The 25,334-nt window shown below is 40.1% G+C and overlaps 1 protein-coding gene across 1 annotated transcript; it reads right to left on the bottom strand.

Annotated features, from left to right (window-relative positions):
- Positions 1 to 4,129: 4,129 nt before the first annotated feature.
- Positions 4,130 to 24,837, bottom strand: LOC310632558 (uncharacterized protein). The gene is made up of 10 exons (XM_083349809.1): positions 24,803 to 24,837; positions 19,559 to 19,691; positions 18,088 to 18,336; positions 17,285 to 17,500; positions 15,281 to 15,494; positions 12,157 to 12,307; positions 11,049 to 11,211; positions 9,811 to 10,014; positions 7,117 to 7,319; positions 4,130 to 5,582 (listed from the first exon to the last, which is right to left on the bottom strand). The coding sequence occupies exons 3-10, from the start codon at positions 18,332 to 18,334 to the stop codon at positions 4,407 to 4,409; spliced, it is 2,574 nt and encodes an 857-aa protein (XP_083205935.1). The 5' UTR covers positions 18,335 to 18,336; positions 19,559 to 19,691; positions 24,803 to 24,837; the 3' UTR covers positions 4,130 to 4,406.
- Positions 24,838 to 25,334: the final 497 nt, after the last annotated feature.

The raw sequence follows: 25,334 nt of genomic DNA, 5'->3' as shown, positions 1-25,334 counted from the left end.
ACTATGGAATTCTAGCGCTTTGTTTGCTTTTTTCACTGTCTCCTGCCTCTAATTCGGTGAACTGAAACTACCTTGGCCTTTTTATTTGCTGGTATTCAGCTCCATCCTGTTGTATCATATAAGCTACCGTTCACTGCAGATGGTTTCACTTCTCAGGCCACAAACTGGCGTCATCTGGACACACAAGATGCACGTCGATGTCCACCATTACAACATTATCAAAAGCGTTATTGATGCATATATCCATAAATACAGTATACTAAATCCAGGGATAAAATAGGCTTCAATGTGTACTCCATTTACTCTTGTGCATGCTTTTACTATTAACAGTATTTGACAACCAACAATTCAAGTTTGTAATTGTCAAAAATGACCCATAATTCAAACCCATTAACATTTGTTTTTCCTAAATTAACTTTCCTAAATTAAAGATGGATCAACTTTTTCAATTACCAGTAAAAGGTTAAAAAAAACTAGTCTGTGTAATCTCTGCCTAACATAAAGCCAAGTGCACTTCCCAAACGTTACTCATTGTCACCTCTTATTCCCTTTCATTCAGAACTGCTGCCCCCAATACTTCTTGAATCCCTTATTCAATAGGATAAAAACATTCTTCCAATAGTCAGGCATGCTTTCTTTATATGTTAAAAAGTTGCATACTGACACTATAAGCAAACCACACCCATAATTAACCTTTCCCCAACTACACTGTTTACATCTGCAGCCTTTACATTTTTTCAACATTTACCCTGCATTTATGACTTTTCATCTCCCCACCGGACATTATTCATTTCAATTGTACTCCATGATATTCGGTTGCATTTGTTTCCTTGACTACCCAATCCAGTATTCCAACATATCAGCTTCACCCTCAATTTTTTCATCCTTTACTGATTCCATTGATTCTGCTGCAGCGTCATCATTTAGCCTTTTTTATCCCAAAATAATTTTATTTCAATCAAAATTGTTCTGCTTTTTCTCTTCCTCCTTTGTTACTATTTCTGGCTTAATTTTACTACACTTTCCATTAATGTTCTTTCTGCGTGTTACACAGTTGTTCTCTCCCTCCCCCCCTCTCTCTGCAATATTCTCTTTCATTGTTTTCCCCTCATCCACAGCTTCTTCCATTTCATAATTCCACCAAATCTCCTTCTTCGTTCTTATTAGCAGAACTTCATGCGCTTCGGTGGCTTTTTTTTAGCACAATTCATTTGCCTTTTATTATCTTCCCGGCAGCTTCTACTGCCTTTTTTTAACATCTACTTTCCATGTATTTGTTAGGAACTAATCTGTCAAGCAGTGGGGAAATCAGGAGATTCAGGCAGTTCAAATGAGTACAAAGATTTATTGCAAGACTGAGCTCTCTATAAGAATCTGAGCTGCTAATGGTCAGGGGGAATTTGTGGGAGTTAAGAATAGAAAGGAACTCAAGGTAGGCTGGACTTGTGGGTGCATAGGGACTCATGACCGATGACACATTTGTCCCCTCCCTTCTGCTCGGCCTTGTTATCTCCAACATAATCAATACTTTCACAAATAAAATTCTTGCTTTCCTTTTCTGCAATCATTCTGCTTTCACCTTGTTTGTTGCTTCTGTATCTCTTCTCCCAAGACCCATTCTTGACTCTGCTAAAAGAGTCTATCCCACATTCAAAAGCTCTTGCTATCTGATTTTTATCCCATCTTTATTATTTTATAAGAAATTTAGTTGGCGGACATGCCTAATACTCCTTCCTCCTCCTCTTTTTCCGTACAACCACAGCTCTGTGAGGTCAGTTTTTCTGAGTGACTGGAGCAAAGTCACCCAGCCAGCTTTCATGCCTAAAGCAGGACTACAGCTCAATCTCTTGGCTGCTAGCCAGCACCCCAACCATTACATCAGACTGGTTCACCTTCGCTATTTCTGTCATTCATTATAATCAAACCATTCATGATTTTAGTTTGATTTCTCTACCAGACAAATACTTACAAGCTCACATTCGAAATAAACTGCCGTATTTCCAAGCAGATACTCACTATGTTCATTCTGTTTCCAACCTGCTCAGTCCTTTTTTTCTGTATTCGTCTCATTCCCATCTCCCCAGTTCGTGTAATCTAACAGAGTGACTTTTTACTTTGAGATTGCATTCCTAAAATCCCCCCCCCGCATCTCTACATAGGGGATTCCAAAGCAATGTTTGTTAGAACTGCATTTAAAAGGGAAGATATTTATATGACATATTGTAATGTCTTAAATAACACTGGAACAGAGAACACAGAATAGAATTGGGAAGGACCTTGGAGGTCTTCTGCACATGGCAGGAGAACCTGCCCCATTCCGGACAAACGGCTATCCAGCAGTGATGGGATTCAGCCAGTTCGCACCAGTTCAGCAGAACCAGTAGCTAATCCATACAGAGAACCAGTTGTTCACATATTTGAATCCCGCCACTGCTGTCCAGTCTCTTCTTGAGAACCTCCAGGGATGGGAGTTTGCAAATCACACATGTACCTCATTGAAATGAATAGTTTTGATTTTTTCCCTCCTTCTCTTAAGTCAGGGCTTTTCAACCAGTGGTACGGGTACCACCAGTGGTACATTGGCACCTAGCAGGTGGTACGTGACCATCCTAGAAAAGTGGTAGCGGGGGAGGGGAATGAGCTGAACCGGTGACATCACCGGTTGGAGCGAGTGAAGGCTGGAACTGCAGGGCTGTCAGGGCTGAGTGGAAGTGCCAGGATGAGCGCCAGGCTCCAGCTGGAGCTCGGCACTGATCCTGGTGCTTCTGCTGAGCCCAGAAGCGCCGATTATCTGGCATGTTGCAGCATCTCCAGGGTCTTGTGATTTACGTTCAGATGCTTGGCAATTGATTCATATTTATAATGGTCACAGTATCCCAGGGTCATGTGAAGTGACCAAAACCTGCTGCAACCACCCAGCGGGGGGGGGGGAATAAAAACCAACCACCACCCCGTTACCAATCCTCAACAGAAATGCTCACAACAATGAAAACCTCGGACAGGAGGAAGAGTACCGCCGGATGGGAGGGCAGGTGTCTTGCTTGGCTGTGGCTTTGGGGGCACTTTTTTCAGTGCCATTGAAACTTCGAACAGTCACTAAGCAAACTGTTGTAAGTCGAGGACTACCTGTAATTCATCACTTTTTTCCTTTTTTTTTTGGTCATCAAGTTTTTGACACCTTGCTAGGCGACTGGTGGTACTCGGATGTTGCCATATCCTAAAAGTGGTACAATGGGTGAAAAGGTTGAAAAGCCCTGTCTTAAGTCATGTCCGATACTAAAGAGCCTGCCTGGACAAGTCCCTGCAGTTTTCTTGGCAAGGTTTTTCAGAAGTGGTTTGCCCTTGCCTCCTTCCTAGGACTGAGAGAAAGTGACTGGTCTAACACCACTCGGCTGGCTTTGTGCTTAAGGTGAGACTAGAGCTCGCACTCTCCCAGTTTCTAGTCTGATACCTTAACCACCACATCAAACTGGTCCTCAAAGGTTTTGAATACAATAGTTAATAATAGTTAATACAATAGTGGCTCAATGGTTAACGTCACACCTTTGTCAAACCCCTAGAATTAAAGATGAAAGTCTTCCCTTTGCTCACATCTTGAGTGTTTCATTTCTAATTTAATGTAGTGATGTACAGAGGCCAAATGCCAAAAAAAATTATCATTGTCCCAATATACATTAACTTGACTATATGTATATTTTCAGGTGTCCAACATTATAGACCAGATTAGAAAAATATATAGTATTCTAAAGAGTACTCGTGTGTTACTATTCAGTCTTTTTACATTGCACTTTCACTGTATTGATTATGAAAACAAACAAAATGTCTTTAGTGACATTTTAGTGACACTAAAGACCCTGAAACAAGATGAAAGAAACAATAAAATACTGGATTATCAAGTCTCCCAGCATTTAGAGCAGTTAGCTGAATATACACACCCTGTGATGAACAAAATTTTTCACCTAGAATACAGAGGATAAAGAATAATTAGAGCTCCATATTTTATCTTGTTGCATAGGATGTTAATCTCAACTCAATTTAGCTACAAAGTATAAATAACTTAAACTTTAAAGGCTCATTTATTTTCCAAAAGCAGCAAAATGAGCAAATGGTTTTAATATCTGCTGGGAACCCAGTTCTTTTCAAATTGTTGGTACATCTAAGTTATAAAATAATGAAAAACAAACAAATATTTTGGAAACAATTATTTGTTAAAAGCTATGTAAATAAGCATGAAAAATGTATACAGAATAACACAAGGAAATTACTACAAGTAAGTCATCAAGATGTGCTAGATCAAATGCCATTAATATTACTAAGGAATTCTTATTATGTCCTACTATGACTGTAAATTGCAACTTCATCTTTAGCAAATATCACATCATTGCTCTTTCTGTGGGGAAGTGCGTTCAGTCTTTCAATGATGTGGAACTTTCATTTTCTTCAGATGCCATTTCTGATTTGGTTACATCTTCCATTGGACTCAATGTAGCTGTGCTTTTAAGCTGCTCTTGATACACATTAGGGTCATCAATATCCTCCAAGAGCACTGTCCCATCTTCTTTTCTGTGAGAGGCAGAAGGCATATATTTCAAGTGCTCTTCCTCACTACTAATAAAGTCATCTAAAAAAGCAACTCCATCTTCTTTTCTGTGAAAAACGTGCTCCAACTGCTTAGAGTCTGACCTTTCCCTTCTCATACATAGTTCTGGCACGGTTAGCCCCTGAGCAGGCCTTACTCCAGTTGTAATCTCAGCTTCTTCTTCCTCTTCCTCATACTCATCTAAGAAGGCCACCCCATCTTCTTTTCTGTGAAAAACATGCTCCAACTGCTTAGAGTCTGACCTTTCCCTTCTCATAAATTGTTCTGGCACGGTTAGCCCCTGAGCAGGCCTTACTCCAGTTGTAATCTCAGCTTCTTCTTCCTCTTCCTCATACTCATCTAAGAAGGCCACCCCATCTTCTTTTCTGTGAAAAACATGCTCCAACTGCTTAGAGTCTGACCTTTCCCTTCTCATAAATAGTTCTGGCACAGTTAGCCCCTGAGCAGGCCTTACTCCAGTTGTAATCTCAGCTTCTTCTTCCTCTTCCTCATACTCATCTAAGAAGGCCACCCCATCTTCTTTTCTGTGAGGAAAGCGCTCCAACTGTTTAGAGTCTGACCTTTCCCTTCTCATAAATCGTTCTGGCACTGTTAACTCTTGCATAGGCCTCACTCCAGTTGCTTCTTCTTCATCATCTCCCTCATACTCATTCAAGACCGCTCCATCTTCTTTTCTACAAGGAATGGGTTCTGCCTGGGTCACGGTGACTGAAGTTTGACTTCGAACAGATGCTAACTCTGATTTGCCTGAATCTTGCTTCCGCTCGGCTGTACTCTCCTCATGCTCCTGGACAGGCTTGATATATTCCACAGTACCCACAGAAGCCCTATGTTCTGAGGTCATTTGTGGAGTCACATTCTTATATGATGCTGCATCTGACTTTAGTATGCTCTTAAAGGACTTCATGCTGAATCCTTTTGAATGGCCTGATGTACTTTGTTTAGGAGATACCATTGATTTTGTGAACGAGGAACTAATACTCTGTAAGAAAACAAGTAAATATATTATGAAACACAGTATTAATGACGGGAGTTCAGTAGTGTATTTACATTCTCTGAACACAGGGAGTAATCACCCCTTTTTCCCACCAAAAAAACAACAAAACAAACAACAAACAAACATTGAAGTAGATTTTGATAAAAAAAATAGATAAGGAGGAAATTTATACCAAAGACATTTCCTCTTTTTAATCTGAATTCGCAATATGTATCTGAGATAATCTGATTTTAAAAGTCTATCATCTATTTGTCATGATCACCATTCAAATTTCTTTTGAAAACTGTAATTTAAATAATTTTCAGATTCATTGGCTATAAGCCATCCTTCCATATACCCCTCAATCTTCGCTTTGGGACAATTTTCAAATATATAGAAAGATTATTTTAATTCCCAACATCCTAAACCAGCTTGTAAGAACTGTAATCCCAAACCAAAACCCAAGCCTTACTCTCTTGTAATCACTTCCTCACCAAGGTTTTTAAATATAAATATTAATTTCCTCCTTGCTAATTGTCCCAGTGCAAGGGTGAGCATTCCAGAGGGCGGGGGTGGGTCGGTGGGAGAGAGCTATAAGTTTCCACCTTTTACCCAGCTTCCTCATGAATCAAACTTGGAGACCTTTCCAACCACTTGGCTTACTAACTGGAGTTGTATCCTTCTGATACTGTAAGCAGGAAGGCTGAAGTAAAATCTTATACAGTAACAGTCACATTATTCTTCATTTAGCAACTACTTTGCTTAATGACTGAGTTGCTGGTCCCAACTGTGGTCACTAAACAAGAACTAAGTGTACAGTATTTGAGGCAGATGGGCACTGAGGCCTCAGTCTAGACATTCAGATGCTATGGGTTCAACAGCTTTTAGTACCATTTTCAACACATTTCTGACAGGAACAGTAATTATATCAGGCCTCCTTTATGAACATCTGATTTATTTATTTATTTTTGCCAGAGTGTGTAGCGTAGCCTTTTCCCAGACAAAAATGGCATAAGCTATTTCAGAGTGAGTTACTCCCTACCACAAGCATTTAGTAAAAGGGCCTTCAAGGTTCTTAAAGCCAAATGGCAATGAAACTGTACTTCTTATACTTTGCATTTGTCTAGGAACAAAAATGAATAAAATGTGAAAAAGAAAATAACAGAATGGGGGGGAATCTCTGGAGAAATTAGCCAAACATGTTGCTTGTGGTGCAGTTTTAAAAAATTAGCTGGAACCATACAAAGGGCAGGGATTTGTGCCAAAATCGCTAAACTTAAGATGTTTAAATGAGTCTCTCTATGTAGCTGGCACATCCTATTTCAGCAAATCACAAATGCCATGATAAAGTTTTTATACTAATTTCTCTATCACCTTTTAACAGAAATGCTAATATCACGAAAGGGTCCTTGTGATAAATTGCCTACCAAAGATTCAGGCTGGTATAGAATTCACGAATGAGGAGGAGGAGGAGGAGGAGGAAGAGGAGGAGGAGGAATGTTCTTGTTTAGAGAAAGAAATATCATCAAATATTCCTTACCCCTAATGAAGGACTTGGAGATTGCCAAGGTACTATAGTATTGGTTATTACACATACAGAAGCATTAATGTAGTTTTTTGTTGACTGGACTGCTTCTCTTTGCAACCAGGGTATTAAAGCAAGAATACCAGCTGCTGCAATATTGCAAACCCCGGTTACTACAAAGCCAATGGTGTAACTGCCATACATGTCATACATTGCACCTGAAACAAAAATATGTTGTTTATTTTTGTGCTTTCTTTCCCAAAACAGAATTTTCTTTCAAATGATGCCATACATTTCAGTGTCAGAAAAGATTTAAGTAATCACAGCATCTACCTTCCTGATCCCAAAAACTATTCAAGTGGTCCTTGTTTAATTATGTTAATTGGGTTTGGAAACTCCATCATTTAGCAATGTGGTTTTATATATATATATATATTAAAAAAGGGGGGATAATATTTCTTAGCTGCAGCAGTTCTGGCAGTCCCCAGTTGCCATTGTTACCGGTTGTCCTCCGGGTGAGATTTAAGGTGCTGGTACTTACCTTTAAAGCCCTACATGGCTTAGGCCCGGGATACTTGCAGGACCATCTGCTGCCGGGAACGACTTCCCATTGCTCAGTGCGCTCACACAGAGAGGGCCTCCTCAGGGTACCATCGGCTAGACAATGTCGGCTGGCGACCGCCAGGGGAAGGGCCTTCTCTGTGGGAGCGCCAGCCCTATGGAACCAGCTCCCCCTTGAGCTTCGGATGGCCCCAGATCTCCAGTCCTTTCGCCGTAGCCTCAAAACACTTCTTTTCCATCAGGTTGACCTGGACTGACAGGGATTTTAATTATGTTTTTAATTTTTAACTTATTTTAATTTTAATTTATTCTACAGGGGCCATTAATTTAATTTTTTTTTAACTTCTGTATTATTGTATTTTGTTGTTGTTAGCCGCCCTGAGTCCTTCGGGAGATAGGGTGGCATATAAGTCCCAATAATAAATAAATAAATAAATAAATAATAAATGAGAATGGAGCAGTTCGTTAAGCGAGAACCTCATATGATCACAGCTTCTGACTTCCTGCTGGCTTCCCCACTGACTTTGTGAGGAGCCAACCACACAAATTGTTATTACGTGACTGCAGGACACTGCAATGGTTGTAGGTACAAAGTCCCACTGTAACTACCACTTGTTCAGTGCTGTCATAAGTTCAAATGGTTGCTAAATGAATGGTCATTAAACAAGGGCTACCTGTACGGGCATATGCAGAAAAGAAAGAGGAAAGTCACTGGTGACTAATGAACCTAGATAGGTTCCAAAGGGAGTGGGAGTTGTTCCTGTTATTGTGCTGCAACGTTCTGGTCACCACTTGGAATAAGGGGATGGCTGAGGCTTTGGATCAGACTGCACCCATGTGACCTCATCCCTTTCAGGAATCCTGGCATGCTATAGAGGAATTGAGAGAGATGAAGCAAGAGAAGAGACATCTAAAGCTTTGCTGGCACTCAATGAATTCAAGCATGGGCTAGAAATGCCATTAAGACCTAACTAGTGGTAGTATTGTAAGTGTGGCAAAGCATCATTAATTCTCTATTCTTATTATATATGCAGATAACTGCCCTGCCATCCTCTTCTGGGTGGCATGAGCCCTCCTGGGCTTCTGAGTGGCTAAGAGGGCTCGGATAACCTCTTGCAGGAGCATGAGGAGGAATATGCTCAGCCATCTGTCGCACAAAGTTGCTCAGATACATTCTCAGGTAGACCCTGGTCTTGTTGCAAGACCAGTGGAAACACCTAGAAAAGACTGTTGCCCTGCTATTTGAACAGATTTTAACCTTTTTTTACCTGAGGAAGTGAACAGGGTCTTTGGAGCTACAAGCTCAGCCATCTGCTCTTTAGATCCATGTCCTTCCTGATTAAACTGGTTCAGGGGATCATGGGAGCAGATTCTGGCGATAAGTCAATTTGCCTCACCCCCCCTCCTCAAGAAACCTGGCAAGTGAGAGATGGGAGTCATGTATCCCATCCTTGCCCTACCTGACCCCTCTGTAGTTTTTGATACCATTGACCACGGTGTCCTTCTGGATTGACATTGATTGGGGGTGGATGGTACAGTGCCGGTCAAGTGCACTTCCTTTCTCCAGGGCTGATTCCAAGTGGTGGTAGTTGGGGAGGAGAGATGTGAGGGACTGCTTCTTCCTGATTATATCTGCTTGCCCACCAAATCTGCCAGAGAAAGATGCTGCATGTCCCAACTATTAGGGACTTAAACTTGGGTCCCAGCAAGCAGGCTGTCTTCACTGTGGCACTCCCATTATGAGATCTTCTACCCCCAGAAGTGAGGCTAGGTCCATCCCTTTCAATATTCTGCAAGTCCCTCAGGACCTGCCTGTGCCATCAGACCTAAGGGTCTAGCGGACTGGGAAAATCCTGTGATGCTATCTTACTGTGGCTAATACCATTCTCCCTGCTTGGGTGCTGCTTTATTGTTTTGAAAAATGACTGTTTTTAAATATGTATTGTTTTTTCTTCTTTTTGTGTGCCATACTTGTGAGAACTGCAGATATATAAAATAAATAAATAAAATTAAATAAATAAATAAGCAAGCAAGCAAGCCATAGGAAGAGTCAGATCATGGGCACGTTAGCAATATAGTTTTCTCTAGGCTAATAATGTTCAGTTGTATCTTTACAGACAAATCATACAATCACACTAACTGGTTTACCTGCAAAGGGTGGACCAAAACAGCTAATTGCATTGACAGCCATCATAAATCCCCATGCAACAGGCATCCTCTCTGCTCCCATCAAATCAAATGTAAGGACAGGTAGGAGAACATAGTTTCCTGCATCAAAAAATCCCAAAAGGGAGCAAATGGCTACAAGAGCGCCAAAAGATGTGCAGTGAGGAATAATAAAGTATACCACACCTGAAAAATAAAAGACGAAGGAGGTATGTTTCAACATGAACAAAACATATTTATTTACCCTATAAGGTAAACTGAGATACAGCAACAATCATCAGGCTTTGCCACTGTTTATTTCCAATATTTTAGTTCTCCTTACCAAAAAATTTGGTAAGCGGTAGTGAGCTATCTTCCATGCTACATATTTATTTAGTTAGTTAGTTAGTTAGTTAGTTAGTTAGTTTTCTATACTGCCCTATTCCCGAAGGACTCAGGGTGGTTTACAGGGCAATATTTAAAAGACAATATAAAATTAAGATAAAAATAGAATTAAAAAGAATTAAATTAATAATAGCCCAACAATAAAACAATGTTAAAAACTTAAAACTAAAAACCCCCTCAGTCCAGGCCAGATAGATCGAAAAGCCAGGTTTTCAGGTCCCGGCGAAATGAGCGCAGGTTGGGGGCAGTCTGGAGTTCCACAGGTAAATCATTCCAAAGGGCAGGCGCACCCACAGAGAATGCCCTCCCTCTGGGGATCACCTGCCGGCATACCCTGACCGGTGGCACCCTAAGGAGGCCCTCCCTATGGGAGCGCACAGGATGGGAAGTTGATGCCGGCAGCAGGTGTTCCCTTAGATAGTCCGCACCCAGGCCATTTAGGGCTTTATAGGTCATCACCAGCATATTCAGGAACCTGTGCATTGGTTCCAAGTGTCCAGTGCCTCCTGCTGGAGTACCACAAGGAAGTCAGGTTTTCTCAATCTAGAACCCACCACATGAGTCAGATTCCATTTCCCTAATTCCTAGTCGTCATGTTCACCAGTGACTGTGGGGAACTGGAATTCAAGCAATCTCAAGAATGGCCCCAAGAAGACTTGACAACAGTTAACATAAGGCACGGTGTTAACTTGCAGTTGTGCTGACATAACTGATATCTAGATGCTTCTAGATCTAGAAGTGATACTCTAGATGCTTCTAGTTCTAGAACCATAAAGCTTTATTAACTTTTTTAAAAAAATTTCAGGCAAATTTCAGAAGCTTACTATGAAACTTACCAACAGATAATATGGATGCCTGGTTAATATAAAGTCGGTCGATATTTTCAATATCACAAATTTTTCCAAACAGAAGACAACTAATCATGCTGCTTACTCCAAGTCCTACCATAATGTAGGATGCTTTCTCCAAAGGAATACCCAAATCACCTGCAAGTTTCATCTGCAAGAAAAGCAACAGCTATTTTTAACATTTTTGAAAGTGTTCTGTTTGGTGAACACTAGTCATGATTAAGCTAACCTAGTAATTAAATATAGCCGCAAATTTAGTGACACTTGTTTAAAGGTTTATAGAAATTGTCAGCAAAAAAATAGATGTGACTGATTGAGAATCCAAACATTTCATACTCCCTTTTTGACACTTCTGCCTTCATTGGACACATTAGTGTTCTCAAATTTGGTACCTCCATAATACATTGCCAAAAATTAAACTGAGAGGGGACTATGGGATTTGATCCAATACATGAAGAGGACACCAAATTTAGGTCCTGAGGCAATGACACCGTGTTTTCTTACAAAAATATCCTTCAAAGATCATCCGCCAAGTATTATTCAAGTTTTGAAAGTTACTGCAGACAAGACTGCAGTTGGTGTATCTGACATTATTGAAACAAAGTTACTCTTGTTCACAGTGACCACTTACCTATTATGCACAAATGGCAATCTTATACCTACTAAAAATACATGAACTTGGCCCAGATTGATGTGGCCCTTCTCCAAAATTGAGTTAAGGATTAAAAGACTGGAAAAGATTAAATGCTAGCTACATGTCTTAAAATATATAGAATATACAGGTTTTACATATGCTATAACCTTGTGAACTCTCAGGCTTCCTCTTATATCCTCCTTATATATTGACGATGGACAGTATTTAATATTTTATTGCTATGTATATGTAGGGATGTGGGTCTATACATATGTTGTATATAGTATATTTTAGGTGTGTGTCATGTATGTGTTTCACTTTGAGAGCGGACAACTAAATTTCATTTTGATGTGTGCTGTTGTGCCCACAGTAAAAAATGACAATAAAGATTATCTTATCTACTATAAAACTAAGCATTCTGAACTATAACAGAAAAGCCAAAAAACAGTAACGATCACTTACCATATGCACAAAAGGTATGTAGAACCCAAATTTTGCTAATCCAAGAGAACTGACCCATACCTCGAAAATACGATCTTTCCATAAACCTAAGTCAACTATAAAACCTCTTAGTGGCGATGTTTTAAATTTTTCAACTACACTTGGATGAGTTCTATCTTTAAAATACAAAGTAAAAACAAGAGAAATTATTGCTGCTATTTACACAGTGCCCTAGAATACTGATGAATTCCATCAGAAAGCAATAAATGCAACATTTATGTGCAACCCACATAACATATAAAAAGCATATAACAAATGAGCACAAGACAGATTTGTGTGATGTTTAACCCATTATTTTCAGGATAATTGAAAAGAATGATTTTATGTACCATCAGAACCTATGCTAACATTACTTGCTGAACAAGGCCGGAGCAGGTATAGCCATTAGAGGGAATGAGTTCCGTGTGACATAAAAAGTTTATTTTTATCACGAATGGGCAGCACACCAGCCTTTTCCTATCCTGGTGCCTACAACTTCCAAAATGCAGCCAGCATGCTAGGTGGGAATGTGTAAGAGGCATAAGGAATGGCCTTGAAAAACGTGAGGATAAGCCACTACCAAGGCAACAATCAAACAAGTATGGCTTACGTCCATTCCAAGAAACTAATTTGAGTAAACATCTCAGACACATTCCTCCGCAGTTCACAGAAAGATAAAATGAGGGTTAAAAGGAAGCCCATTGGGCGTTGCAAGATTTTTCCCCACTACAGCTATTCTAACAAAAGAAGTTTTAGACCTACAGTATGTGGCGTTGATTTCTTAGTCTAGTCTACTTTATAGGGTTGACAGGATAATGGGAGCTGCAATTTAACTCAGTTTTCCCTCAGTTAAGGAAATTTGTTCTAGATACTTGAAGCAACTACTTAATTGCTCTGCATCTGTAATTTGCATTCCTAGAAGCAAACAGCATGGGTGATTTAAGAAATTAATCAGGTTGCTTTAGTGCAGTCCTAGGCCCTAGGTTCAGAGGTATTAAACTGAGAGCAGTCTTTTTTCCAAGCATGTTTATCCAAAATCAAAATCAAAAATGAAAGGTATAGGAAACATAAATTTCAGAAATTAAACTACACTATTTCCCAGCAGCATAAATTTATCTTCTATTAGAAATCAAACTGATAGGGTCTTTCCTAAGTAATCTATGATAGCTTTTCTGTTCCCAAATGCTGCCCTATAAATTTATTCAATTAAATAAAATAAGCAAATAGTCAAATGACAGGTCTCTTTATTGATGATAGCTGAGCTAGTTGTCTCCTGAATTCTTATCAACTCAAAAACCCAACTTAGACTGGAGACAGAAAGATAAATGAGAGTAGTGCTAAAGGTAATTTAGGAAGAGTAGAAGTTTTCAAAAAATCTGTAGTGAAATACCTCTGAGATCTGAGAAACCAAAAAAATAAAAAATAAGGGTAAAACATGCTGACTTTCTTAAGTTCAGACATGTCAAACACAAGGCCCGGGGGGCGGATCCAGCCCGCAAAGTGGTTTCATGTGGCCCGCGAAGCCATCCTGGAAACAGTGAGGGAACGGCCCCCACTGCCTTGGCCCTGGCCTAGAGACCCTCCTTCCACCAGAGACCCTCAGATCTGTCCCACTCCTGCCCAGGCCCCCATAGGCACCCTGGATTCGAACGATGTAGAGCTGGCCATGCCCACCCAGTAGGCCATACGCACTCTAGCCACGCCCACCCAGTAGGCCACGCCCACCATGGCCATAACCACCCGGCTCCCTGAGGGCAACCGCAGTGCTGATGCGGCCCTCAATGAAATTGAGTTTGACACCTAGCTATTGCAAGGCCATATGAAACGGAGCTTGCGTTTATATTCAGCCTCTTAACGTAACTTAATCCTAAAGGAAATCAACCCTGACTGTCCTTTGGATGGACAGATATTGAAGGTGAACCTCAAATACTTTGGCTACCAAATGAGAAGAGAGGGCTCATTAGAAAACCCAAAGGCAAAAGGAGAAGAGGACAGCAGAGGATGTCATTAGATAGCGTCATTGATGCGGTGGGCATGGGTTTGGGCAGACTCTGGGAGATAGAAAAGGACACATGCTATGGTCCACGGGATCGCCAAGGGTCAGATACCCACATCCCTAATAAAACACATGATTGTGAAACCTATTTCTACTGCACTCTTAAGGCATATCAAGTTCTTACCTACTCACATGCCCAATAAATTTATGACTTCAAGATACTGTATACACTTTCTACTCTATTCCACATTATTGGCTGCTACATCTTACCCACATCCAGATAGAGAAAATTAAATTAGATATTATAAGATGAGGGAAAAATAGATATATAGCTACCTTTTCAAAATAGTCCTGAGATGTTTGTAATGTATAATTCCCATATGTAGTCAAGGGTTATATATTATCTTATTAAAGACTTGCCCCAATTTAAATAAAATGAAAAAGGGTCTTTGGGAAGCTGTCTATGAAAGGATTCTGAAATAAAGTTTTAATTTAATGCGCAATTTCTTATTCTTGAGGGATAAATAACATCTGCCAATTTTCCCCCCTTCTATTCAAGAGAAGAAAAGCCAACAAGCGGCTGTGTTGAATCATGCACCTCTTACATAATTTCCATTTGCTATATGACACTGTCCATTGGAGCATTCAGTCTATAATCCATATCCCAGGTTGAGATCAAATTGCAAACATGGTTGCAGTACTTGTCCTAATGTTGGATTTACTTACTTTTTATTCTTATTTTGTTACTTATTTATTGGGGAAGGTCTGTTTCGTATGAGTCACTGTTTAGGGCAGAGGTCCCCAACATTTTGGGCACCAGTAACCGGTTCCGTGGAGAGAGGTTTTTCCGTGGACCGGAGGGTGTGTGGTTTCAAATACTGCCTGCATACTGAGGATGGAGCTTTGCTTCTTTGTGCAGCCCGGTTGCTGGCATGCCGTGGCCTAGTACTGATCCACTGACTGGGGGTTGGGGACCCGATTTAGGAGAATTCAAAAGCCTGCAAAGAACTCTTTGTGCTATTTTGCATTATTCTTTTTACCAAATGTGGATTCCCTCCCCCTCCAACATGGAAAAGGAGATATTTAATTAAAAACGCCTAAAGCAGTTACGTACGTTTTTGAAGAGGCTTGTATGCAAATCCAGCAAAAATGCATATGGATAGAATTCCACTATATACACGCAAACTATGTCTCCATCCAAGTTTCTGAATTAGATAATACTGAAGTCTATTCTGTACGAAAGTTCCTGCAGCCCCTCCAGCCATCACCAATCCAGTGGCAAATGAGCGCCTTGTGGTAAAGTAAAGGCTAACCATTATAAGGCCTATCAAGAAATACAGTAATTTAAAGTAGTTTTATATTGAAGTCCAATCACTTCTCACTCCTTTTTTTTATTAAACATGAGAAAGATATCTGGGAAAGGAGAAAGCTTATGCACACAGCCATTACTTTTCATTGGTCCCAATTAAAAACCATGGTTCTATGAGGCTTGCTCTCAGCTGCACGTATGCTTGAGGTCATTTGCAAGCCAAACTAATTTCAAATCTGATGAATGAAATAACTGGGATTTCCTCCCTTTGTGATGGGCAGGATGAGGTTTTAATACATTTGTTCAACTTTTTAAAAAATCAACATATTGCTGATTTTGATAATTGTTTAACATTATGCCTTGAATTCAGGCATTTTGCCCCTTCTCTAACAATATGATGAAGAGGGTATTCTGGAGCCGTAGAAAATAACCCAGGAGTCGAAATTCTCAAAGCCTATTTTACATTATGGCTGCTCAGAGTTCCTTGGACTAAGAGCCAAATTAGCTCTGACTGGCAGGCTGGATACTAGATGAGATATGCCCAGTGGTGGGATTCAAATATGTGAACAACTGGTTCTGCCAAACTGGTGCAAACTGACTGAATCCCACCACTGGATATGCCCCAAAATAATAGTTTGGGTTAGGTTCAACTAAATTTGAAGGGGGTACTATGGCAGCTTGGCATATAGTCATGCTGGCCACATGATCACAGAAGTATCTTCAGACAATGCTGGCTCCCTCAGCTGGATATGAGCACTGCCCCCTAGTGTCAAACACAACTGGGCAAGGGGAAACCTTTACCTTTTTATTTTTTAAACTAAATTTGATTCCATTTACATTTAATTTTTTTTAAATAAATAAATAAATGTATTACACTTATTACACGGGTCATTTATTTAATTCCTTCACTCCCATTGAAAATTATATACTAACAACTTTTTGCAAGCTGAGAGACCTGTTGATAGAAAGCGATAATGGAGGTGATAAGGGAACAACTGTGGCCAGTATGAGTTAGGAAAGTAGTTTTAATGGGGTTTTTTTTTCCTGGACTCCATAATTGCTAAAATGTGTATCTTATAGATGATTTTCGTTTGCATCGATCTGAGTCCCTCTCTCTAATGATACAGATGAAATATAATCAGTTCTTTGTGGAATATAAAGTACCTCCAGGTAGAAATGATTTTCTAGCCCTAGCAAATTGTTTTTCCACTGTAAATAACAAACAGAACTTTTATTAACTTCCCATACTGCATAGGATGCAGTTTTTAAAATGCATATTTCCTTTATATTCACTTTCCTCCTAATGGATGTTACATAGCTCTCTGAGAAAATATCACATTTAGCAGATTTATAAAACATTTAGCACATTTATAAAACTGTTATAAAATCAAATATTTATTTTTGCTGTAACATTCATTTATTAAAATGAAATAATTTATATGATTTGCAAAAACGTGAAGCTGTGTTTAGGTTGCAAGCTTTTAATTAAAGCCCAATAAACTAAAAAAATACAAGATGCAAAATCTTATTTGCTTCTATTTTTTAGTGTCTTTAAACAGTAGGTTTTTTCCCCCAGTTTTTACAATTTCAAACCCTTTATAAGTTATTTTAGAAAATTAAAGTGTATGATAACTTGTTCCATATATGTTTATGAATTACACCTTTCAAAACAAAGAATGCAGTTATTATTTTTTCATGAAAAAGTGCTATCTACATTATTTTTCCATCACAAAAGCAAAGCAAAAATACATTTTCAAAAACAGAAGAAATGTGTGACAAAATTTTATTTTAATGTAAAGTGTTACCTGGAGTGTAGGCCAGACTTGATCCCACACCAACAATGATTCCATGAGTGAAAAACAGCATTGGTAAATTATGACTATAGGATGACCACACCAGACCACCTATGGTCACTATATTTCCAATTATCGCCACTTTTATAGCTCCATACTTCACCAGAAGTTTTCCAGAAATAGGGCCAAAAATCATAATGAAAGCATAGCTGATAGATCCAATCCAAGCTTAAAAAGACAAATATATTTAATTAAACATATAAAAAATAGTACTATGAAATTACTTGTATGTTTCACTGATGTAAATAACTCTAATTCTTGTAGTTTTCAAGAGCATTGCCATTTAGTTTAAACCAGAGGTCCCCAATCTTTTTGGGTTGGCAGCCTGGAGGGAAAGGAAAGGGCAGGCACCTTTATGCATGCATGTGCCGCGAGCACACGGGCACCACAAACGGGGCCACTAGCGCCCATGCAATGCTCAGGGCAGCATTAGCACCTGCATGTAACGGAACTGTTTGCACCCAAGTGAAGGTCAGGTAGGCTCTTGTGGCAGTGCTAGCATGAGTGGGGAGTGAGTGCGCTCGTGCACGCGCATGCGACACATACACACACTGGCCAGCCATTCATGTGGCCAGGTGGCCAACAGGCCATGGCCCAGTAGTGGGCTGCGACCCACAGGTTAGAGACCCTTGGTTTAAACCATTTGCTTACAAATGGTTGCTTGCTTATCTTGTTAAGCAAGATATAATTATAAACAAAACTGCAGTACAATATATCAAAGCTATGCTGGGAATCTTAATGTAACAATGACCTACCTATCTGCGAGTTACTTGATTTAAAAGTGTCAAGAAGGGGCAGCATGTAAACACCAAAGGCGCTATGAAATCCACTGACGAGCAAGCAGTGAGTAGCAGCAGCTAAGACTACAACCCAACCCCAACCCCCATTCGGAGGGGGATATAAAAACGAGACATCTGTCTTGATCTCATCCAAAGTAGACGTTCTTCTTAATCTCCATTTATTCATATGCATTATAGCACGAAATTTTTTTAATGTAGGCATGACTGGGAACAGACAATTGTAGAGGGAAAAAAAGTATTATTAATCTCTTAAGTAGAAAAAAATCAGCATACCTGTTCAATAATCAGAATGCACATGCACACCCAATGCAGCATGCACATACAAGTGGTGTTTGGATTACAGCCGTGTCAGCAACAGTTCAAACTTGCGACAGTACTTAACAAGGGGCACTTACGATTGATCTACAGAGTTTCAGCCATCGCAGTGTCTGAGATCAATGTTGCAGCAAGCTGCTATCATGCTAGTGCCATTTCCAGTTTCCTGCTGACTTTCCAGTAGGAAAGTAAATGGGGAAGCGAGCAAGAAGTTGGAAGTCACGGTCATGTAAGGTCCGTGTTTAATGACCGCACAGTGCTCTCTTAACGACAGCAACTGGGATTGCCATCCCTAAGCAGCACAGTCACAGGAAAAGTCATTTTACCACTGCATTGCTTACCAATGGCAATTCCAGTCCCATTTGTCTTTATAACATGAAAACTACTTGTAATGCCCCCTGCCAAAGATGACTTGACTATTTATTTACAACTTTCATAAGTTATCTAAAAGATGTTACACACAACAATTCCTAGAAGCATAATTTCATAATTAATTTTATAAGACTATAAAAGTAATTGTACTCATCAGTGAACATTTGACTATTAGAGAAATGCTAGGTATAAATGGAATTTTTTTTACACATGCCTTGTTTCTACTACTATTGTCACACACTGGTGAAATCAGGAGATTCAGGCAATTCAAATAAGTATAAGGATTCATTGAAAACTTAAGCTCTCTACAAAAATCTAACCTACTAACAGTCAAGGGAAATGAATGGGAATAAGAAAGCATTTAAGATGGACTGGATTTAGATCTTTTGTGGGTGTGCAGGGACTCGTGACTTATGACGCCTTTGACCCCCTCCCTCAGGCTCAGCCTTGTCATCTCCTGCAAATATTTCTAATAACAGACAGAGGTTCTTGAAGCATACATAGGATCTAACTAAAATATCTTCTACTTCAATTTGCTTAACTCTAGATACCTTAAAACTATAAATTAGTTTCTGATAAAAGCAGAGTATATAATTCTGAGAGAAAACTATCTCTTAAGAAATCTTCTTTCTGATACTTTTCCCCTAAAATCTATGGATCAATATACTTCTAAATATTTTGTACACACATACTCAAGATACAAAATAGGGTTATTGTGTTAGTATATCAAGGCACTTACCTGACACAGCTTGTTTACAGAAAAATTATTTAAATTTATTATGTATAAAATATCTGTACAAAGTGGGAAAATACAGATTATGAACTCATTTTAGTGCAAATTTCGGTTCCTCATTTTTCTTAAGTCTTTTTGCCTAAAAGTAGATATAAAAAATTATTTAGGAAATAGATTTTATTAAAAATGCACAAACACGTTCCTCATCATATTGTCTTACATTTTAGAAAGATGCAGTAAGTATTTTTATGCTCATTTAAAGTGGAAAAAGTGTGGCTGTGCATTCTTCTGAAAATAAAGAAATTCTCTAAAATATGCCAAGGCAGCATTGGTTTGCAAGGCCTTAAAACAGCTACACTTTATTCTGGAATCATACAGCTGCTGCAGAAAAATGCAGTTAATGTGAATAAGTACAGTGTTGCTACCTTCACACCTTGCTTGTCTTTTAACAGTTTACTGTTTATTTAAAACCAAAATAGGCAACTATCTGAACATAAGCTACATTGAACCAATGGTCTAATTTTAAACAACCCCCAGCACCTGTTATCTTCTATTCCCTCCTGTTCCAAGTGATTCATGAAAAACAAAGAGTACCATCAGGTTGAAACTAGGATGCCTGTCTACAAATTGTGATGCTTATATTGTTCACCGTTTCATGTCCTGCACAGCTTAGTCTTTCCAAAGTGATATTCAAGTTCTTTTGTCTACCCACACATACAATATCCATCATCTCAGGGATGTTCCTATACAAGCCTGCAAGCAATCCTTGTTACTAAAAAGCAAATTGGCAGTCCTATGACCATTACATCAAATATGAGCAATTGTAGAATATGTTTTTGAAGACTCCAACTGCAGTCCAACAATAACATCAGTCACACTCTCTGATTTAGAACATAGAATAATAGGGTTAGAAAGGACCTTGCAGGTCTTCTAACTCAACCTCCTGTTCAAGGTAAGAGACCTTAATTTACCCAATGAATGCATTTTGTAGATGCTCTAAAGTATCTTTAGTTTTTGTTCCAGTTTTTAAACAAAAGTATAGGAATATCCAATAAAAGGCGCTTTTTCAAAAGTCAACTGGACTTTCTTTGTTTTCCCTTGGAAGATGTTTCATGTCTCATCCAAGAGGCTTCTTCAGTTCTGACCATGGATGAAAAGTGAAACATCTTCAAGGAAAAGCAAAGTCTAGTTGCCTTTTGGGGAAAAAAAACACCTTTGGGACAACCATGACCTGGACGAATGAGAATCTCCATAGCCATTGTTAACAAGATTTCTTAAATAACAGATGTTTAAATAATGCCAAAAGATCTGTGGCAAATCATTCCAAAATCGAGTTTCTCAATGTGCTCCAGCCGAAGAAGAGAATTAACCCAGCCAGACAGTATTATATACAAAATCCAATTCAGTGCCTCCTATATCGTGTGTATCGTAATACCTCTTTCGTTTTGTTATACCCTACGACCTATGCCACTGCTATTCTCCTTCTCTTGAGCTATTCCGCATTCCTCCTTTTCCCAATAGTTAGCCTAGGTAACAGTGGGCCGCCCCGTGATTGTGGGACGCAGACCTACAGCGCCTTCCCTACGAAGCCCAGGTCTCCCACCGCCCATATTTACACTCCATTCCCCTCGCCCAGCCTCCAAATCTCCGAGCGGAGCTTCCGGATCCCGAAAAAAGACCCCGCTCCAGTTCCCCAAAGGAAAGCGAAAGGAAGGTTTGTGACGTATCACGTCGAGCCCTCCGTTGGAACGCTCGCTAAGGGAGGGGCTGGAGGGCATCGAACTTGAGCCGCGCCACACTTCCAAAGCGGAGGCAGCAGGAATAGAGCGGGAAACTGAAGGACGGGGGCGGGGCTTCTCCCCGTCTTGCGCCCACAATTGAGGAAGAGCCGAGAGCAGCCGTTTTCGTTCAGAGTCCAAGGAGGGCGGGAATTTCAAAGCGCTGAAATCAGAATCAGAATAGAGCTGGAGGGGATCCTGAAGGTCTTCCAGTCCAGCCCCCTGCTCAAGCAGGAGATCCTACGCCATTCCAGACAAGCGGCTGTCCAGCCTCTTCTTAAAAAACCTCCGGGGATGAAGCACCCACAACGTCTGACGGCAGGCTGTTCCACTGGTTAATTGTCCCCGCTGTTAGGACGTTTCTCCTTAATTCTTTGATCAGTTTCCATCCATGGTTTCTTGTCCTGCCTTCTGGTGCTTTGAGAAATAAACTGACCCCCCCTCCTCTTTGTGGCACCCCCTCAGATATTGGAACACTGCTTTTCTCTAGAGTAAAGGTAAAGGTTCCCCATACATGCGTGCTAGTCGTTTCCGACTCTAGGGGCCGGTGCTCATCTCCGTTTCAAAGCCGAAGAGCCAGCGCTTGTCTGAGGATGTCTCCGTGGTCATGTGGCCGGCATGACTAGACGCCAAAGGCGCATGGAATGCTGTTACCTTCCCACCGTAGTGGTCCCTATTTTTCTACTTGCATTTTTTATGTGCTTTCGAACTGCTAGGTTGGCAGAAGCTGGGATGAGTAACAGGCGCTCACTCTGCTACGCAGCACTAGGGATTTGACCCACCAACCTTCCGATCGACAAGCTCAGCGTCCTGAGCCACTGTGTCCCTAATTCTCTAGAGTACCCAAACCCAAATGGAAGCGGAAAAGTGACGACTGTCCCCGATGAGGCTAGCTTGATGGAGGCAGTGTATTACTAGCGTTGCCTCAGTGGCATTCAGGTGTAAAGGCTGTCGGAACGGCGAAACAACCGTAATGGGAAAGAGCGGGCGGGTTTGAAGGCTGCCTTTCTGTTTTGAGCCGGAGCGTTCAGCGGCGGCTTTTTGTCGAAATGCAAGCTCGGAGGGAAACTCGCTTATAAAATCCGTCTTCCCAGGCGTGTTGCTACCGTATTGAGCCTGCCGTGAGAACAATGGTGCGGAGACCCAGCCCGGATGGTAGTACGAACCTGACGGATGATCGAAGTGGAAGATAAAAGTCCGTACTGGCAATGGTATTCCGCAAGAATAATTTTGAGTTCCAGTCTGGAGGGCTGCCAAGATATTTAACAGTCATCGACTATTATTTTTCAGTTCCTCCATTTCTGTTTGCAGCGGGGATAACCATGAACTACATTGCAAATTGTTTACTTTTAGTTGTAGTAGGACTTTCCAAAATTCATACGGTGTCTTTATAAATGCATTGTATTAAAAAGCCCAAAGAAAGTCTTTTTCTTTTGAGATGCTGCTTGGTGTAGTCACAGCTATACTGAATGCCTCCTTCCCTTTAATGTGTAGCCACGAAGCCCCCTCTGTAGCTTGACAATTCAGAAATATGTCCGTATTATAGGCATGGGTTTGATAGCACTTGTGGCAGATTGGCCCAAATGTGCTCAACTGGTCCCAATCTTACCATTTGCAGGAAATGTGCCATGGGGTGGGGAGGGACTCAATTTGGTAACTTCTGTATTTTCTCTGTATTACTGAAAAAAAATGTTATGTGAGTCTTGGATCACCAAAACCATGATGGGCAATTGAGATCAATATTTGTGGGCCCAGCTGTGATATACAGAAGGCTGCAGCATAGAATGTAGGAGTAAATGATAAATGACATGGATTATAACAAATGTAATGGAAAAAAAGAAAGGGGATCTAATGTTTCTGACTGAAAGTGGTCTGATCTTGTGGAGCAGAGTTGGTGCTAAATTGGTACCCTGACTCATCAGCTTACACAATGCAGTAATAATTTCAGAAAAGCAGCGGCCCACAACCTTTTGCGCTCCGGGGACCGGTTGCATGAAGAAAGGGTTTTTCTCAGACAGGAGAGGGTGTGGTTTTGCGTGCTGCCTACATACCATGGGGCTTCGCTTATTTGTGTGGACCAGTGCCGGTCCACGGACCGGGGGTTGGAGACTCCTGAGTTAAAATATCTATAGTAATCTGTAATCCATACAATTGAAAACTCTAATGAAAACTCAAAATGACAAATATATATACATATAGCACAATACCATGTGCTGGGAAATGAATGTGTAGGCTTAATATATAAAAAGTTTAAGATGTTTGCCAGCTTTGATGCAGGGTTTTTTTTTTAAAAAAATAGGAATTATAGGTTAATACTTGATGTCATGTTCCAACAAAAAGTATGAAGTGTCATGACATGTTAAAAGGTAAAGGTTCCCCCGCACATGTGTGCTAGTCGTTTCCAACTCTAGGGGCCGGTGCTCATCTCCGTTTCAAAGCCGAAGAGCCAGCGCTTGTCCGAGGATGTCTCCGTGGTCATGTGGCCGGCATGACTAGACGCCAAAGGCGCATGGAACGCTGTTACCTTCCCACCGGAGTGGTCCCTAATGTTACCATTACACAAAACCAGCTCAGCATAGTTTGTAGGAATATAGGGTTTGATCGTATATAATAAATTACACAAACAGAAAAACTACATTTATTTTAAGAGGTATCAATGCTAGCTGACTTTGGCTAATTTTTTTTAAAAAAACCAAAGCAGGATCAGGATTGGAGACCACCAGGAAATCACATGACTAGGTCAGATTATAAAATTAAAAACAGTCTTTACAGGAGGCAATGCCAAAACACTTCTATATTGTTGACAAGAAAACCGCAGGGTTATGTCTATGGAGTCCTCTGGAGAGGTGAAGCTGAAGCAGCTCATATTCACCTTTGTGCATTCCTTGGGCCCCTGAGCTTAGTGTTACCACTAAAACTGGCAGAAGTGAGGTAAGCCAAATTACGTGCCAGCACAGGGCCCGCAACAGCCTTGGCTGGTTTTTGTTTCCTGAGCCCTTTTGGGCTGCTGTTGCAGCAGGGAAAGGAGCACCTGTGTGACCTCCTTTCTCCTGTAAACATAGTAGTTCAGATAACCACTATGTTTATCTGAAAAGGCCACATTTTCCCCTAATGTTATATTTTTAAAGTGAATCATCTGAGGTTCAGTGAAAATACAACAATCAAGGTAGATGACTCTTTTGTATGTTTAAACTTCCTCCAGGTACATACAACTATCAATCACGGTTTATTTACAATTCTAGCGTTAGCAGATACCTTTGTAGAAACTCATGCTGATTGAGAGAACTGCAAAAAGATAGCCTGGAATAGTTGAATTTGTGTCATGAAGATTAAAACCTGACATTAGCAAAGAATCTCAAAAAAAGGATCTTGTCCTTCAAAATGAAATTGCTGGAGCAGAAAAATATTAATATTCAACCATTTCCTCATAATCTTAGCCAACCATGTGTAACAAACAGCCAGTGGTACTTACATTCTTTCCTTATGCATAAGACAGTTCAGTTTCTTATTTGTTGTCAGTGTCTTTTCTAAGCTAGTGCTTATCCTAGCTGCAAAAACTGGGTGCCTTTAGCATTTTTCTTTTTGCTATGACAAGAATAAAGTAATAATTGGTATGGAAAAAATGTCTACTATGTTATCAAGCGTTGGTTATTTTTCTTAAAATGAGAAATAGCTGTTAGAAAATGATTGTTGTAGTCAGAAAATTGATTTCCTACTTCCTCCAGGAGGAATGGTCTTCCAGTACACATTGCCTTTTTATACATTATTAAAAAAAATCTTCACATTTAGTTATTTGGTTGTAAGATCCCATCAGTCATCAGAATTTATCCCTTGCAGAATCTTGTCATCTTGTCAATCCATTACGCCAGTGCATTAAATAAGAAATAGGTCACTTAGCATATGACAGGATATCATTTTCCAAGGCAGTTCATTTGAGCCCCAAATAAGCTACCACATTTCTGAGATGTAATCCTGTATTGTGTACAGTAACTCAAAGTAAGTTC

The sequence above is a fragment of the Vipera ursinii genome, assembly GCF_947247035.1.
Source record: "Vipera ursinii genome assembly, chromosome: 1".
Taxonomy (NCBI): domain Eukaryota; kingdom Metazoa; phylum Chordata; class Lepidosauria; order Squamata; family Viperidae; genus Vipera; species Vipera ursinii.
Note: the sequence above shows the minus strand (reverse complement) of the source record. Positions and strands in the feature narration are given on the sequence as shown.

Bases quoted from the DNA above. Each gene is read 5' to 3' on its own strand.
- LOC310632558 (XM_083349809.1), bottom strand. From the start codon at position 18,334: ATGCCTACATTAAAAAAATTTCGTGCTATAATGCATATGAATAAATGG. The intron at 12,308-15,280 runs GTAACTGCTTTA...TTTTAAAGATAG, and splicing joins AAGCCTCTTCAAAAACGTAC to AACTCATCCAAGTGTAGTTG. The intron at 10,015-11,048 runs GTAAGTTTCATA...TTTATTTTTCAG, and splicing joins GGCATCCATATTATCTGTTG to GTGTGGTATACTTTATTATT.